Here is a 14,661-nt window from a genome sequence, read left to right as displayed (position 1 = left end):
TAAACACATTGCCCATGCTTTTCCTGGATTTAGTCTAAGTGGAGCATTTTCCCCCAAAATAGGCTGATTTTTCGGTCTACTTATGGACTGACAGATTTGGATTTGAATATTTTTTTACCTTCAGTTTTGACCAGTTTTAGGATGAAATAAAAGTACCGGTATTGATTTGTACGATTTTATCATCATGAGAATACATATAATTAGGCTGATACAAGCTTTATTTTTCCAAAGGACAATCATTTTCATAGTGCAAATTTTCTATATAAGGGTCTTCATTAATCAAAAGATGAAATTTGATAAATCGGTCTAAATATTTGATGTGCTATTCTGAACTCCACAGGGTTGTTAATGTTCAATTGTAATGATGTTTGTAATAATGAACCTAGCTGGGCCCTGTCTTACAAAGAGTTGCAATTGATCCAAATCAATCGTAAGTCCTTCAATCAATCGCAAGTTTGCAGTCTCCTATCTTATGTTCATAGTTGCGATATATATATCGGTCGCAAATAGTTTACGATTGATATCAACTCTTTGTAAGACGGGGCCCTGGATGAACAATCTTATAGATCATTGACACTTCAAAATATTGTGCTGTAATTCGTAGGTGTGACTAATGAAAGATTTTGTATGTTGAGAGCCAAAGAAGCGTTAAATCTGTGTTAAATGATGTGAGTTAATTCCCTTCTGGCTCTCAGCTGATGATTTTTTTAAAGGCAATGTTTAAATGTTAAATCTGAGATGCATGGCCCTACGTGTTATCAGTGTCTGTGATGTGGTGTAATATTGAAGCCCTAAAAAAATAGTGCTTCAAAATGATCATGAAGTGCCTCAAAAAAGTACAAGTCTTTGAGTGACCGGTTTTACCATACTCATTTCCCCAATAGACTGTAGTGTTATAAGAACCATTTGGAAAACGAAAAATGAATTTTTGATTTCTAATCATAAATATCTTGATAATCAGACAGGCGATCGACTTGTAAAAGTCATGGGATTCCTGACTGACCTAAGGTTTATAATTATGATTGCAGCATGAGCTAAATCCAGGATTTTGTCACAGAATCTGAGGCAAATATGTTACTGAGTCACTTTAACTTAATCCATGCAAATCACTTCTACCATGAATGATGGGATCCTTTTTATAAATGACAGCAGGTATTTATTTTGTATGAAATGCAATGGTATCTTATACTTGGTCTTATTATAGTCCAGCAACTGCATGAATTGTGTGAAATGAACTATGTACAGGAAATCAGCTGATTGGAGTTAAAATATCCGAGTAAACCATGTTTCTTGAAACCATAAAACTTAAATTTTTTTTGATTTTCTTTCATTTGGACTATGGGGAGTGATGTTCGATTTGGGATGGGGAGGAAGATGAGTGATGAACAGAAACAGAGAAGGTGTAAGAGCTAGTGAGAGAGAGCGAGAGAGAAAGCAGGGGGCTAAGGGAAGAGAGAGGAAAGAAGAGTGTGAGGAAGGGGGGGGGGGGGGGTAGTGAGCACTTATAATAAAATCTTTTTTTTAATAAAATAAATTTAATTCGACCCCCCCCCCCCCCCCAGTTGAGCAAAAAAAAATGTTTGCATACGAGATATGCTCTCCCTTGAAGCAGTTCACCAAAATTGACAGCCCTGATGTTTTTGGTTTTTGGGTTTTTTTTGTTGTTGGTATAATTATAATCAAAGAATATTGGCACAAACCACCTAGACTCTATATCTGACATGATAATCACCCCACAGGAGAATCCTGAATTTTCCACTGTATGGATAGAGTATATTTTCATCACTGGGAATACCTTTCGCGCATTCTAGGATTCCTGTCACTTTTTTTTAATGTTTAGGAAAGGAAAGGAAAGGCCTATGAAAACAGGCCATTACAGGTTTTTTGCATTATTGGTTAAATGTTTTCAAGACGAACCTTCCATCTTCTTTCATTTCTCTCTTTTTCTTATCAATTATTTATTTTTTAAACTTTTTATTCATCCTTCTTACAGCGAAATGTAACTTCACCGAAAAAACTAAAAAGTGGAGACGAAAAGCTTTTTACCATCGATAAATTTAGCACTCACAACCGAGTCCGCAAACATCCTGACGACAGCGCATCCTTGTTATTGTTTTCATTTTTCTTTTCATTGCTTGTATAACGGTCGACTTGAACAGCAGATCCGCTTCCCCCACGCGACCAAACGCTACGAGGCGTCGGCATTTTTAGGGGATCTCCAGCCCTCATCCAGGCCAGGCCAGGCCATCCGCAGCCCATCAGTCTCAGGCTAGAGTCTGCACAATTCAGCTTGCGCTTGCGATGAATTTAAGTCCTTGACCGATTTGCCAATTAGAAGCCTCACTTAGCCGATTGTTGGCGTTTCTCCAACTCCAGCTTCAGGTCCAATAAAGTGTTGTATAGCCTTGATGTGATTTGGTAAGTTATTGGTATTATTAGATAATTAGGGCTGGGAAATTTCAAAAAATGTGTTCATGAGGATGCGGAGTTTTATTCACCGAAACGAAGCTCATTGCGAGCCGCACAGATGCGGGCTGGATCTTGATCTCTGTTCCGCTTCGCGTTGCGTTGAATTGGGATAGGGTCTAACTTAGAACATAGAAAACTAAAAACTCAATATTTCAATCCAATTTCTGTTTCCTTTGATTGATGAGGCAGAGTTGCTAGTTGCAGACTCTAGCTCTTTATAGCAGTTTGATGTAGGGGCCTATGTACAGTACAGATTTGCAAATCACAACATTCATTGTGGTGTCACTGACACTGTCAGTTGTGATTTGTGGTTAACCAATAACGTTAGATCTAGTAAATTTGAGAACAATTTATGTGCACAAAAGTTTCCATGTTTACAGTCATTAATTTGTTGGATAATAAGTAACTCCAGGGAGCTTTAGCGTCGGAGCTCGCTGGAGTTAGTTACAGAGAATTAGATCTAGTAGAATTTCTAAAGGAAAGTGAATGAAGATGTGGTGACGGAGCGGAATATAATCTTACTGGGCCTAAATAACTACGCAATATACTTAAACTAATATAATACGGGTTAATCCTACCATAGGCTGTAGAAGTAACTGCTTGAAGTAAGTCTCAAGAAGCACCGATGTGTGGAGCTCCACGTAGCTACGTTGAGATCAGAGACTCGGAGGAACACAGCAGACGGCATGTAGCGCGGTTGCAGTTCCAGTTCAAATCTAACCTACCCAGTATGGGATATGGCCAGGAAAACTACCGCGGGTGTCGCCAAATGCGGGACTTGCGCGCATATACCCGCCAGAGCCGTATTGGCTCAGGCTGAATCACTACATTATTCCCCACTTAATGAGTTTGAAGCCTACTTCTAACTAAAACTAAACTAAAACTAACTTAAAACTACTCCCGTACCGCAGTGCGGGGTCACGCCGTTCCCGCTGGTGGATGGGTCAAGGACCCTCCTTGCCAGCACCGGTGAAGTCTTGGCCTTTCCAGAGGGCAGGCGCCTTTATCATACCTTAATAAGTACTGTATTCCAAAATTTGGTATGGGAAACATTAAAGTACAGGTACACAGAGACTGAGCAATATATGGGTAAGAATAAAGAATGGTAACATGCGCACCAGAACCAGAAATATCTCTAGCTTGGTATATTTAATTACTAAATAGCATTCAAGTCCCGGAAATGTCCCAGGGATCAAGAACATAAAGAAACAGAAATATACCAGTTAACCCTTACCGTGCCGGTAATACATAATGAAAAATTGCAATACGTCTTGGCACGGGCGTAAGGGATTAACCGGGGCATTACATTAAATTCCCAAGGTGACCGAGCATGAAAGTGTGAGTGATCAACATAAACGATGAATGGCAATAAGTGTGCAGAAAAGGGGAAGAGCCCAATGGCTCCCCATTCCCCAAGTGCAGTTTGGATGGTACAATGTCCAGAAACTGGGCAATCCCACATGAGAGCCAAACGGTGCATATAAGAAGTATTAGAATGACAAAAGCAGATCACTGAAATCAGATGGAAAATGATATAGAAGGTGAAAACACTTCAACAAAATAAGATTACATCTTCTGGGCCACTCGGCACCCGGGGGCACAATAGCCACTACCGGCAAGTTCCTGATATCATTCAGGGCACCCAGGCCCACAACACCATCAAGCAAATCCAAAAGGCTCTTATTGATCCAGAGGAATTACTCCCCCAAAACATGATCATATTCTGACTTATTATTGGAACCACGTAGTGTCACTTGGGAGATATCAAAAGCCGGCCGTTTTATGGCCTCGAACACACATGGGTGCTCTGTCTCCCTGTGGAAAGAATGCTTCCTAGTCAGCTCTTAAAGCGGAGCAGCTAATTCAGCATAGATAACTCTGCTAACCGAAGCAGAAACTTTTCAGTTTATTTAATTGTTATCTATTCAGTTTAAAAACATCAACACTTAAAGTTCAGGAACTCAGAATGGACGATTTACAATGAAATTAAACAGTGTAAACAAAAGTGAACTAAAATATATATATTTAAGACAAACATGTTATTTCCCCCGATCAAACACGATCCGAGGAATCCAAAATGGGAGCCTGTGGGTGGGCTGGAAAAGGGAAAGGTCCTTTCTGTGGAGCCCTGGACTCCCAACAACCTTACATCTTACCCGCTTCCCACTAGAAGGAGGCACCATGGCCGTCCTAGCGACTACCTGGACAAAGGGACCGACCGAAGAGTCAGGCGGGTCACTAACATTATTTACCTTGACAAAGGGACCGACCGAAGAGTCAGGCGGGTCACTAACATTAACTACCTTGTCCAAGGGACCGACCGAAGAGTCAGGCGGGTCACTAACATTAACTACCCCAGTATTTACCGATTGTAGGCCTCTTGGTTCCAGATCGGAGATCGGCCTCGCTCTCCGATCCCTCCAGGTTTTCCGGAACACCAGTAGCCATGGGAGATAGAGGGCGGGCATGGGAAAGCATAGAAAACTCCAAAGACTTAACAGTCTTCAGTATTTCTTCTAGCATACAATCGGTGTTGTACGCATGCGTCTTAAGACTGGCGACTTCCTCTTTTAAATAGCCAATGTCATTCCTGGCCTGAACTTCAAAAGGCGTTGTGACCTTCCCCCGGTCCTCCACAGGAGCCGGACGGGGAACATCTCGACCTTTGGAAACTGTTGGGGAACGATTCAGGGGATAGGGTTGCCTATGACGATAACTTACCGGCTCCTCAACCGTATCATAACTGTCCACCTCCTGATCGTACATGCAAGTCTGCTGCACCTGCTGCCGAGAAGCTGGATATAAACGGCGGGGCTCGCTCTCGTACACTACACGTTGGGTGTGCTGTGCCCACCTGATGGCATCCAGAGCCTCCTCGATGGACCTTGGGCGCGTATTTAAAGCTGTTAAACCAGCCGCCTTATCGATACAACCCTGGCATAGTTGCAACACCATTTGAGTGTCGTCACCCCTACGGTCACACCCAAAAGCCTCATGGAACAATGCTTGGAGCCGGTCGGACCACCCAAGGAGAGACTCCTCCGGGAGTTGGCGAGCCGTTCGAAATTCGGCTATGGCCTCCTCCGGAAATCGGGTAGCCCCAAACCGACGCCCCATCGCTGTCAACATCGGGTAATAAGAATTAGTGCCCATATCCCTAAGGTTCGAAAAACAATCTGAGGCAGACCCCTCCAAACACCAGCCTAGTGCATCCGAACACTCGCTCGGACTCCACTGACATGATACAGCATAACTGGTGAATTTCCTGAGAAAGGAATGCCAACTTGTTCGCCCATCGTAATTAAGTGACCTCGGCAGACGGGGGGGCCAATCTCGGCGCCCCTGCGACCTGTAATCTACCTGACCCCTTGGTGGGGATTCCCTGGGAGGATACTGGTTGTCGGGTCGGGATTCCCTGGAAGAGGGGTAAACATAATTCCTACGTGGGGGTTCCCTGGAAGGCGGACCATAATTATTAGGAGGGGATTCCCTAGAAGGGGGATAACAATAATCCCTATGCGGGGGTTTTCTGGACGGGGATTCCCTAGGAGGATAAGACCTGTCGGGCGGGGATTCCCTGGACGGCGGACAGTCAACGGCCCGAAGCCGATACTCGGCTGTGGGCTCGGCTGGGGAGCTGGCCGGTTGCGGCGAGCTCCTCCCCTGCTGTCGCTCAGCCGTAGAACTGGCTACAGGCCCAGCTGGGCCTCCATCTGTAGGTTTAACTATCTTAGCCTGATAAGGCTCAAAATCAAATAAACGTAAAAGCTCCTTGGCTTCATGGAGACGGGGACACTGCAAAAATAATTCCTCTGTTAAGTTACCACATTCCTCCCTCCACTTCATAATTTTGCCAGACTTTGTTTTATCGACAACCCTCAGAAGGGTCTCCTCAGTCACATAATTAACTTTAACCTTCTCTGAGGCCATAACCGGCTTTAAATCAGCAACGATTAAATAGCCAAATGATAAAATTAAATACACAATCTTTCCTTCTTGCTTACTTAATAATACCCTACTTAGTTTCCTAATAGCTTACCAAGTGCCCGACAGGTAAATACTGAAACCCTAAACCTCACCGAAAAAACACCGCGGAATTATCTCCACGGTGAACAGCTTCAGCGAGCGGGCCAAAACTAAACCCTACTAAGTAACACTAAAGGACTACACTTAAACCGGCAACAAACCTCACCGAAAAACACCGCGGAACTATCTCCACGGTATAATGCTCGGCGAGATGGCCGTACAATATTAGTAATGATGAAATGAAGATGAAATTAAATACCACCCACGATTTAACCCAAAATCCACAGATATACAAAACAATACTGACAGTCAAAAAATCCCACTTAGGTACCTACCCAATCCTTCCTTCTTGCTTACTTACTAACGTACGTAGTTCCAGAAAATAGATATAGAATCTACTTGCTTACTTACTAACTTACAAGTACTTAGTTTTGTACAGGAAAGACCTATTGCCTACTTAATAACTTACTTAGTTTCTTTCATAATCTTACTTAGTTTCTTACTAAAAAAATTCCTACCTAAACAACCCTATACCAATGGTATACCTCACCGAAAAAACACCGCGGAATTATCTCCACGGTAATAATACTTTGGCGAGAGGGTTGAAAATAATTTAATTACTCCTAGATCTACTCACTAATTCTACTCCTACTTAAACAACCCTATACCCACAGTATACCTCACCGAAAAACACCGTGGAATTATCTCCACAGCATAAAACTCTGGCGAGAGGATCAAAACTACGAGCACGACAAAAAACGGCTGTACAACAAGTCTAGTGAGTAGAAAAAAAATGAGCAAATTTAAGCACAAAAAATGACCGAAACCGATGTCAAAAATCGAAATACGGCCGTAAAAATACCAACGAGTCCCTAAAAAACTATCCTACAACCCTAAGTAGACAAGAAATGAAAAAATATGAGCTTATAAGGCCCTACGAAAAAAGTTCCAAAAATAAAAAAATCCCACAACACACGAGTCAACGTATCCAAGATGGCGGCTCGGACATGCGTGCGACCACAAAAAATAATCCCCAAAACACTGAAATGAGTACCAAAAAACCGGAATACAGCACTAAAAATACCCTACTAGTCTCTAAACTACTAATCTACAGCAATAACCAACTACAAACGGGGAAAAAACAAGCTTACAAGGCCCCACGAATTAATTTACAAAAATAGAAAATCCCTTCAACACACGAGTGAATATACCGACAAGATGGTGGCTCAAAAACGTGCGCGATAAAAAAAACTAGCCCGAACAGGTTCGGATAAAAAATTAGCGATTACGCCATTATAGTGACGGAGCGGAATATAATCTTACTGGGCCTAAATAACTACGCAATATACTTAAACTAATATAATACGGGTTAATCCTACCATAGGCTGTAGAAGTAACTGCTTGAAGTAAGTCTCAAGAAGCACCGATGTGTGGAGCTCCACGTAGCTACGTTGAGATCAGAGACTCGGAGGAACACAGCAGACGGCATGTAGCGCGGTTGCAGTTCCAGTTCAAATCTAACCTACCCAGTATGGGATATGGCCAGGAAAACTACCGCGGGTGTCGCCAAATGCGGGACTTGCGCGCATATACCCGCCAGAGCCGTATTGGCTCAGGCTGAATCACTACAAAGAGAACTATGAAGTATGGAAATTATCAATCATCCTAATCATCCATTGTAAATTTTGGAATCTGCTAGAACTATTTAGAAGTAGAACTAGTGTGAATTCATCATAAAAAGTAGATGTAGCAATTAATAAGGGGGCGCTAGTGTAGTTCCGTATCCATTTCTTTTAGCAGTTTAACAATCCATTCTTAGCAAAGGAATTTTAGCCCAATTTTTAACTAATTTTAATCATAATCATATTTTGCATTTTCCACCTGAATTTGGATCACATTCGACATTGGGAAACCTTCGTTTAAGGCTTCGATGTCGACGTCGTCGCTCAGTACCGTCTCCGACTACGAGAAGTCTGCATAATTTTGTACTGATAGCTTCAGTTTGAGGTGCCGGACTGCAGCGTAGAGACAGTACTAAGCGACGACGTCGACATCGAAGCCCTAAACGAAGGTTTCCCGATGTCGGATGTGATCCAAATTCAGGTGGACAATGCAATATATGATTATGATTAAAATTAGTCAAAAATTGGGCTAAAATTCATGTGCTAAGAATGGATATTAAACTGCTAAAAAATGGATACGGAACTACACTAGCGCCAATAAGGGTACAATTCAATGTAGGTCAAGCCGATTCCGATGATCTATAGTTACTTTAGTTACGTTTTTATTTAACTTCAATAATATAAATCTTTGATTGATTAATTCATCATGAAATGCTCAAAACCCAATGGTCACAAACTCTGCAACAGAGTAATTAAGTAATGAAAAGTTTGATTGAGGTTAATTAGACGATTCAGTTTTATTTTGTAAGATGGGAGGTCGGTGTCTGGAACAATTTAACAAAATTGATTCATCAAATAGCCATCAATGATATTTGTCATTTATGCCTAATTTATACTAATGTCCAACACAAAGTCTTAAACATTTATGAAATAATGCAATTACCGGTAAACTTTTTCAAGTACCTTTGAAATTAACTGTCTGGATAACCAACCTGTCCAGACACAAAAAGTGTGGGTAGAATCTATAAAATTCTGAGAGAAATATTTGATCAATTGATTTTCTAGATCAAATCATAGATCTATCCTAATAACTTTTGATGAGTTAGAATGAAATATTGGGGGCTGTGTCAATTTTGGTGTTGGTCGACCTCCAGTCCAAGTTTGAAAAGGTAAAAACATCAGAATATTTGGCATATTTATTGGAAAAAACTCATACATGTCAGAAATGTTATTCATGACTTGATTGATTTAAATTATACTGACTTCAACTGCAGTAGAATGAAAAGAGTACTAAGTAGCAACAGGCTCCTACAGGATGTACATGTACATTAGGTCAAATTCAAGCTCAAGTCTCATAATCTTTTCACCCCATTCTATTCTATCCACTTTGAAGTCACATCTTCAGCTTGGCCTTTGATCATTAAAGATAGCCCTAAATCGAGAGATTAACTGGTTATGTACTCTTTTCTTTGGTTGTTCAAAGCCCATTTTCACGTAAAAGATGTTGACCCATGTACATAATGTGAAAAATAGTAAGCCCTACAGTACAAGAACTAGAATATAATTTCCAGTGGCAAGAATCCTTATATTTGTACAGAACTACGTGTAAAAGATTGATAATTATTGGTAGAGTGTGGTTTTCACCAGAGTGGGTCAAATATGAACTTTTGATGATTTACATCAGAAGTTAAAGTTCAGACACATTCGATCACTTCTACTTGTACAGTTGCTCAGATGTAAGATGAAACGATCAAGGTCACTCAGAAGTAAATATATGTGTATGGCAATCTTAATCCTGTATACATGCGAGCAAGGCAAATATTTCCAAATGGTTTTTTTTATGGAGCTTTCGTTTATTTCTTCCTCACATTCTAGGACGTATATGCAGACATTCAAATACCGTACTTTCAAAGCCATATCAAACTGCTAACCTGTACCTTTAAAACACGCTTTTAGAGACTGCAGCCTTGGGGAAGTGGAGAGAAAATGAATGCATTGTAGTAGCAGGTGATTTATAAGGGAAGAAGGGGGAGATGTGGCAGGTGCAAAATCTGCTTGTATGCAAATCAAATCCAGTCATTGTGTATCCTGTCTCCATAGCAACCAGTTGGACACTTTAAATCCATTCATCATCTTTATCTGTATTTAATAGGAGAGTTGTACTGAATAACACACTCATGTTGAATGCCTTAAAATAAATACTCACTACCTCATACAGTGTACATGTATATCTTGACATACTACATGTATGTACACTTGGGTGCAGTCCATAATAATAATAATAATATTTAATTTTTATATAGCACTTATTACAAATGTCTCTATGCGCTTTACAAATATACTATTACCCCGGTCATTAGATTCAGTGCTTGCCCGCACACACTGTGTGCACAATCTCCACTCCCTGGGGAGCATTCCAGCCAGGCGTTACATGACGCTCCATAATATGTGATGTACCGGTATACAAATTGGTGCATTTTGTTTGTTTGTGAGTGTTTCATTTTTTCTTCATTTTTTGTTATTTTTGTATAGTCTAGACACAATAAATTTATTTACTGAATGAATTCAAATCTGTTTGAGAGACAGTTGAATATTTGCTTTATAATTAGATACCAAACTCATCAAGCAACATGACTTAAATTTATTTCCTTTAAAAAAACAACTTGTTTTTCAGTGAGATGAGTCTGTAATCATGACAATTGATAAAGTACAGTCTCTGAGTTCGGCGTCTCCACCAATCCATGTACACGTTGACCAGGAGACACCCGTCCATGTCCATGTCAAGAAAGGAGCCAAGAAATCGGCTTCTGCGATTGCAGTAGAGGTAATTGTAGAGTCCTAATTATTAAAGGGGAAGTACACCCTGATATTAAGTTGGTTTTGATAGAGGCAGAAAAATTAGAAGTAGCATTGAAACCATTGGAAGAATATGCTGTTCTGGCTCAAAGGTAGGTTAAAAGATTGATAATGTACTTTTTCCCTCTGCATTATTGTAGTGTGCTGGTCTGAAAATTCTCAAGTATTGTTTTAACGATAGATATTTGGAGATGAATTGTGTGCATAAGAATAAAAATGCCTACCTTTATATCTGACATACTCATAAATGACAATTCATATTTATATTTAGATTCTGATGACTTTGTATTCCTCACTATTTCAAATTCTGTTTTGACTTGTAGGAGAAACTTAAAGCTAGCAAGAATCGTTTCAATGTAACGTTGGGATCAACTGGGAACCTGCGACCTTCAAACAGCGCAAGAGGACCGTGGGTTCCTGCACCAGGCAGGAGTACCAAGGGACAGAAATTCAGCTGGAATGTAAGGATGATGATAGTTGTAATGGTGATGATGATGATGAAGATGATGTTGGTGATTATGATGGTGATGATGATTATGATGGTGATGATGATAATAGTGCTGAAAATGATGGTGATACTGGTGATGAGAGTAATGATGAGGTTGATTATGAAAAAATGGTTGTGGTGATGATAAGGCCTAAAAAAAAAAAAATGTTTTATAGCCCTTTGCGACCAACCCCCAAATCTTGAAATCTACGTTCAGCTTTCTAAAAAAAGTCTTTCTTTTTTTTTACCGCTTTTTAGAAAAAAAATGTATTAAAGCATTCAAAACTGAGAAATATCAGCCCAAAGAGGGAGTTAAAAAAAAAAGAAAACAAAAAATTCTGACTGACCGACCTATGTTTTGGCACCTATAGGGCAATACAACATCTTTTTTGTTTAGGCCTAATGTTGGTGGTGATGATTACGACGATCATGATGATGGTGATGATGATAAAGGTGGCAGTTGCGTTAATCATGGCAGGGATTACATGTGAAGCTCATTGTGCTAAGGATTTGGAAAGCTAAATGTTGATACTTCAGCTCAAACCAAGCTTTCATGGTATGATACACAAGCATCCAAGAAGTTTCTTTCTATCAGATTCATACCTATTAACAATGCATGCATATAGAGCAAAAATGTAGACTAGTGGTTGACCATCACCACCACCCCTACCCCCCCCCCACCTTACCAATTACTCAAGTGACATCAAGACTTTCAACTAAAGCTTTGAAAGCAAACATGCACAGTACACAGAGTGCCAACAACATATCGAGGGTTCAGTGACACAGACGTAAATCCATATTTTGCCAAAATTAGTATTTGATATCAAAATGTTCAGAAAAATGTGGACTTTCCATGCAGGAAACACAAAGACTTAACTCCACCCAACACCCCATTGAAGTCAATGGCTAGGGAACATATACTTAACTCCTTAAGGCCCAAGTGCTCAGTGAGACATAAACCACTTTTTCTCAATATGGTCGAAATGGAATTACGTCTTTGTGTCATTGACCCCTTGATATCCACATTGTTCATTGATTACAGGGAGCTGGTGCACGGCTGGACATCCAGCCCCCAACCAGGGATGGATCCAGCTCCACGATGAGGATGGAGGATCTAAGAGATGGGGATAACAGGGCGGACGAACAGTACAGAGATTATGAGGACCGGATAGGCACCCTCATGACTGAAGTCGGCTCTCTCAAAACACAGGTAATAATAATAATAATAATATTCCGCTTAATACAATGTCTCTAAGCGCTTTACAGATATATACTATTACCCCGATCATTGGATTTAGTGCTTGCCCACGCAATGTGTGCACAGTCTCCACTCCCTGGGGAGCATTCCAGCCAGGCATTTCTTGACGCTCATAACTGTTTGCTCCCCTTTATTTATTTTTTTATATTTTCATGTAATATTAATACTTGTTTTTGTTTTTATGTATTTAAGACATGTGTACGTTTCACATTAATTATATTTTATTATGATCCATCATAATTATGTTGATACTATGTGATGTTTAATTTGAAATGAAAGGAATAATGAAAGGAAAAGAATGTATTGTTTCCCTCAATTCCTGCTGAATACTATGCAACCTAGATCTATTAAAAACAAACAAAAAAAACCACTATTTGAGAAAAGGGATGACAAGAAGCAATGTTATGTAGATTTTGAAAGTGATATTTGATGTACTGAGCCCTTTCTACGCCACCAAGTTTTCAAACTTGCATCTTCAGTACATGCATGGTCAGCTCTTTGTCTTTGCCTTCAAATTGACTCAGGAGGACCCCGGTTCAAATTCTGAGTTCTGTATTTTGTAACGTGATGCTACAGGTCGGTCCTCAGATGTAAATAAGAACAGACACACGCAATGTGTTCCCTGGTATCAACAGTCAAAATGCATGAACTCAATTTGAATTTCAAGAAGGAAGCCAAACTCTTCATATCCCAAATGTATAGAGAGCCAGTTTGAATACTGGGAGACTTAAATCATCTTGGTACTTGGTTGGGTAATCCCTTTGGCAGCTCACTCAGGAAGCTACATGGGATGGTAGGTGAGAAGAGTAACTACAAGGAGTGTCATGAATTGCTGGAATGGTGTGTGAAGCTGAAGCTTTCTAAGGATCAATGATATAATTTCAACTTTTTGTGATTCTTCTAGAGAGAGGTGGAGAGGAGCAAGCGAGCAGCAGATCGAGCCAAGGAGGAGCTGAAACTGTCCAGGAGGGTCCTGGAGGAGCAAGAGGAGGAGCTCCTAGGCTTCAAGGAGGAGCTCCATATAACAGAGAAGGAGAATAGGCATCTCAGGAAGTCCATGGAGCAAATAAAAGAAGATGCAGACACTTCAAGGTAAGAATGATAATAATAATATTCTGCTTTTATATAGCGCATAATACATCTATGATGTCTGTAAGCACTTTACAGATATACTATTACCCCGGTCATTGGATTAAATGCTTGCCCCTCCCTGGGGAGCATTCCGGCGTTACTTGACGCTCAAAAACTGTTTGATCAACAATGACAGTCACATCCTACCGGGTACCCACTTATTCTTTGGTCACTTGATTCTACCCCAACATATTTCCATATGATCCAATTCCCAGGAGTAACTTTGAACCAGAGGACCATTTCTCGAAACCTTTGTAAGTTTAACTTCTTGAAAATGACATTGAAATATGTGTTATAAAATTAATTTGTGTCTATGGAATCTCCACAAACTTGAGACTTTGGGCGGTTTCAAGAAAATTGGTCCCAGGTTCCTAACTTTGTGCTACATTGTTATGGAAAGCTGATCTAAACATTGCAAATTAGAGCTGTCCTAGATTTTAGATGTTTGGTATAAAGCAAAATACAGTATGAATACCAATATGAAAATGTGTCACTGTGATCCATAATGCCAATAGAAATAATCAAAATGTAAATGAAGAGAAGAATCAAGTTGATTTAATGTTAAAAGCTGATGCACTTATCTTTGTATCAGTTGTACTGTGTAGATATATCAAAATTTCTTGTACAATATCTCATCACTCTAAGATTGGGGAAGAGTCTTGCCAGCTCTGAGAGAGACCAACTGTTGAAGAAGCTTGTAGAGACCGAGATGGATGCCAAGTCAGCTGCCTATCAAGTGGATGAACTGAGAGAAGTGGTTCAAAGACTACGAGAGGTGAGAAATAATAATAATAATAATAATATTGGATATT

At 40.2% G+C, this 14,661-nt stretch overlaps 1 protein-coding gene across 3 annotated transcripts in view; it reads left to right on the top strand.

Annotated features, from left to right (window-relative positions):
* Positions 1-2,070: 2,070 nt before the first annotated feature.
* Positions 2,071-14,661, top strand: part of LOC589592 (outer dense fiber protein 2) — a 32,258-nt gene continuing 19,667 nt past the window's right edge. Inside the window, exons 1-6 of one of the 3 annotated variants that reach the window (XM_030997455.1) lie at positions 2,071-2,418; positions 10,792-10,941; positions 11,297-11,434; positions 12,503-12,670; positions 13,623-13,810; positions 14,495-14,624. In XM_030997455.1, the coding sequence (XP_030853315.1) occupies positions 10,810-10,941; positions 11,297-11,434; positions 12,503-12,670; positions 13,623-13,810; positions 14,495-14,624 (756 nt within the window). In that variant the 5' untranslated portion in view covers positions 2,071-2,418; positions 10,792-10,809. Of the gene's footprint in view, positions 2,419-9,982; positions 10,125-10,791; positions 10,942-11,296; positions 11,435-12,502; positions 12,671-13,622; positions 13,811-14,494; positions 14,625-14,661 lie in introns of those variants that run through there. The other 2 variants (XM_030997453.1, XM_030997454.1) reach the window with 2 other exon arrangements.

This window comes from Strongylocentrotus purpuratus, unplaced genomic scaffold, assembly GCF_000002235.5.
Source record: "Strongylocentrotus purpuratus isolate Spur 01 unplaced genomic scaffold, Spur_5.0 spur5_scaffold_4, whole genome shotgun sequence".
NCBI classification, from domain to species: Eukaryota; Metazoa; Echinodermata; class Echinoidea; order Camarodonta; family Strongylocentrotidae; genus Strongylocentrotus; species Strongylocentrotus purpuratus.
The sequence above is the reverse complement of the archived record's forward strand: the minus strand, read 5'-3'. Positions and strand labels throughout refer to the sequence as shown.